The sequence below is a fragment of the Oratosquilla oratoria genome, chromosome 5 (assembly GCF_046742065.1).
Source record: "Oratosquilla oratoria isolate Oo_2021 chromosome 5, ASM4674206v1, whole genome shotgun sequence".
Taxonomy (NCBI): Eukaryota; Metazoa; Arthropoda; class Malacostraca; order Stomatopoda; family Squillidae; genus Oratosquilla; species Oratosquilla oratoria.
This window is the reverse complement of record NC_134781.1, coordinates 55,340,947-55,343,216: the sequence shown is the minus strand read 5'-3', so window position 1 is coordinate 55,343,216 and position 2,270 is coordinate 55,340,947. Positions and strand designations below refer to the sequence as shown.

At 31.1% G+C, this 2,270-nt stretch overlaps 1 protein-coding gene across 1 annotated transcript; it reads left to right on the top strand.

Annotated features, from left to right (window-relative positions):
* Positions 1-1,534: 1,534 nt before the first annotated feature.
* LOC143025807 (uncharacterized) lies at positions 1,535-1,963 on the top strand. The gene has a single exon (XM_076185816.1). It carries the CDS (start codon positions 1,535-1,537, stop codon positions 1,961-1,963), a length of 429 nt encoding a protein of 142 aa, XP_076041931.1.
* Positions 1,964-2,270: the final 307 nt, after the last annotated feature.

Sequence of the window (2,270 nt, the reverse complement as noted above, 5' to 3'; positions counted from 1 at the left end):
GGGAATGGTAATAATCCGCCCCACCTCGGACATGTGACTTGAGCCACCTCCCCTTGTTCCCACTTTGTACCTCTCTCACTGTATATATTCTTGTACATCTTACCTTGTATCTATCTGCTGAAGAGGACCACAGTAGTGGTCGAAATATACAGTTCGTCTGTTTCTTTTGCTTTGTGTGCTACTACATTTTCGTCTTGTGATATATATATATATATATATATATATATATATATATATATATACATATATATATATACATATATACATGCATAATCATATACATATACATATGCATATACATATACATCACACACATATACATATACATATAGATACACACACACACACACACACACACACACACACACACACACACACACACACACACACACACACACACACACACACACACACACACATTGACAGATTGGAAAAAGTACAACGATGAACCACAAAACTGATTCCTGATATGAAAAATAAATCATCCAAAAGTCGACTAAAACATATAAATTTGTTTTCCCTAAAAAAGCTTAGACTCGTAGGTGACTTGATACAGGTCTTTAAGATTCTAAAGGGAATTGGCAACATCAAGTGACAAAATTTTCACACTAAATGATAATCGGACAAGAAATAATGGTGTCAAACTGTCAGGAAATAGATTTAATTTGGAAGTGTGGTTAATGAATGGAATAAACTTCCTGCAGAGGCAGTGCAATGTACTTCAGTTTGAAGCTTTAAGATTCGTTTAGATAAACACATAAGCAAGATGCTGTAATGCCTGCCATTTATTTTATATTATTAATCAATTTGTTTGTTATTGTTTGTCTGTTTATTAGTATTTGCTTGATTTTCATTTACTATAATTCATTTGTCAATTTATCATTATTTACTGTTTATTTATTTGTTTATTATTTAACTATATCTATGCATTTATTAATTTATTTATCATTATTACATATATATATATATATATTTGCATCCGATCTAGTTATGGACCAAAAGGGCTCTATCAGCATTCTCCTCCTTTGCAATCCCTTGTAATATATATATATATATATATATATATATATATATATATATATATATATATATATATATATATATATATATATATATATATATATATATATATATATATATATATAGATACAGTATTGGTCAAAAGAATTAGAACATGGTGTTCTTTTCTGAATTTTTTTCGGAAATTCTAAATTTTGAACGACAACAAATATAGAACGGTAAAAAATATATATTTATTCAATTTGGGAGAAAGAACCATTTACATTACAGTCGTTAATTTCAAGGAAAACGGGGAAATTGCTTATTTTGGTACGAAGTACAAGAAACTATATAGGTTTTGGTACTATTTTATTTGTTATTTCCGCGGTTTCTAGTGTTTTTTTTGCACATTCGAGATGACAACACTGTACTGTACTTACGTATCTATCAGTTGCCTGTCTGACCTTGGCTAGGTTCCCCGCGTGCTCTTCCCTTTACATTTTGTAAGTTATTTTCATTTTACGAGCAACCCATAATGCCAAAGGAAGCAGAATTATCCATTTCCCTGAGAAACAGAATAAAAGCTTTAAGAGATGCTGGGTGGACACTCCAAAAGATTGCAATAGATATTAAATGTTCCCCGAATACTGTGAAATACACTCTTGACAGAGAAAAAGTAACTGGAGACTTTAAAGCAAGAGAAAGAAATGGAAGGTCAAGAAAACTTTCTAATAGAGCTGTTAGATTTCTGTTTAAAAAACCTGAGGGACAGGAAAAAACAGCCTGTAACTTAATGGACGAGTGCAACAAATGTCTCCCTGAAAAAGAGGTCTCTAGGTCCACAGTTTCCCGAAGACTTCGCAAAAATGGAAAACATGGAAGAGTAGCTGTGAGGATAACATTGCTACGTAAGTCAAATATAGTTAAACGTTTAGAATTTGCAAAACACACAAGGACTGGATAGTAGATCAGTGGATGAAAGTACTTTGGACATATGAATAAAAAAAAAAAATCTTTTGCTCTAAAAAAAGACAGAATGTAAGGCGCAGATCAAATGAAAGATATCCTAAGTGTATTGTTCCAACAATGAAGCATGGCGGAGGTAATATTCTTGTTTGGGAGTGCTTTAGCGGCCAAGGTATTAGAGGCTTGAAAAGCATTGATGGAAAAACGGATAATATATATATATATATATATATATATATATATATATATATATATATATATATATATATATATATATATATATCACCATATTCTTATTCGTCATG

Excerpts from the sequence above, each read along its gene's own strand:
- LOC143025807 (XM_076185816.1), top strand. The coding sequence starts at position 1,535 with ATGCCAAAGGAAGCAGAATTATCCATTTCCCTGAGAAACAGAATAAAA.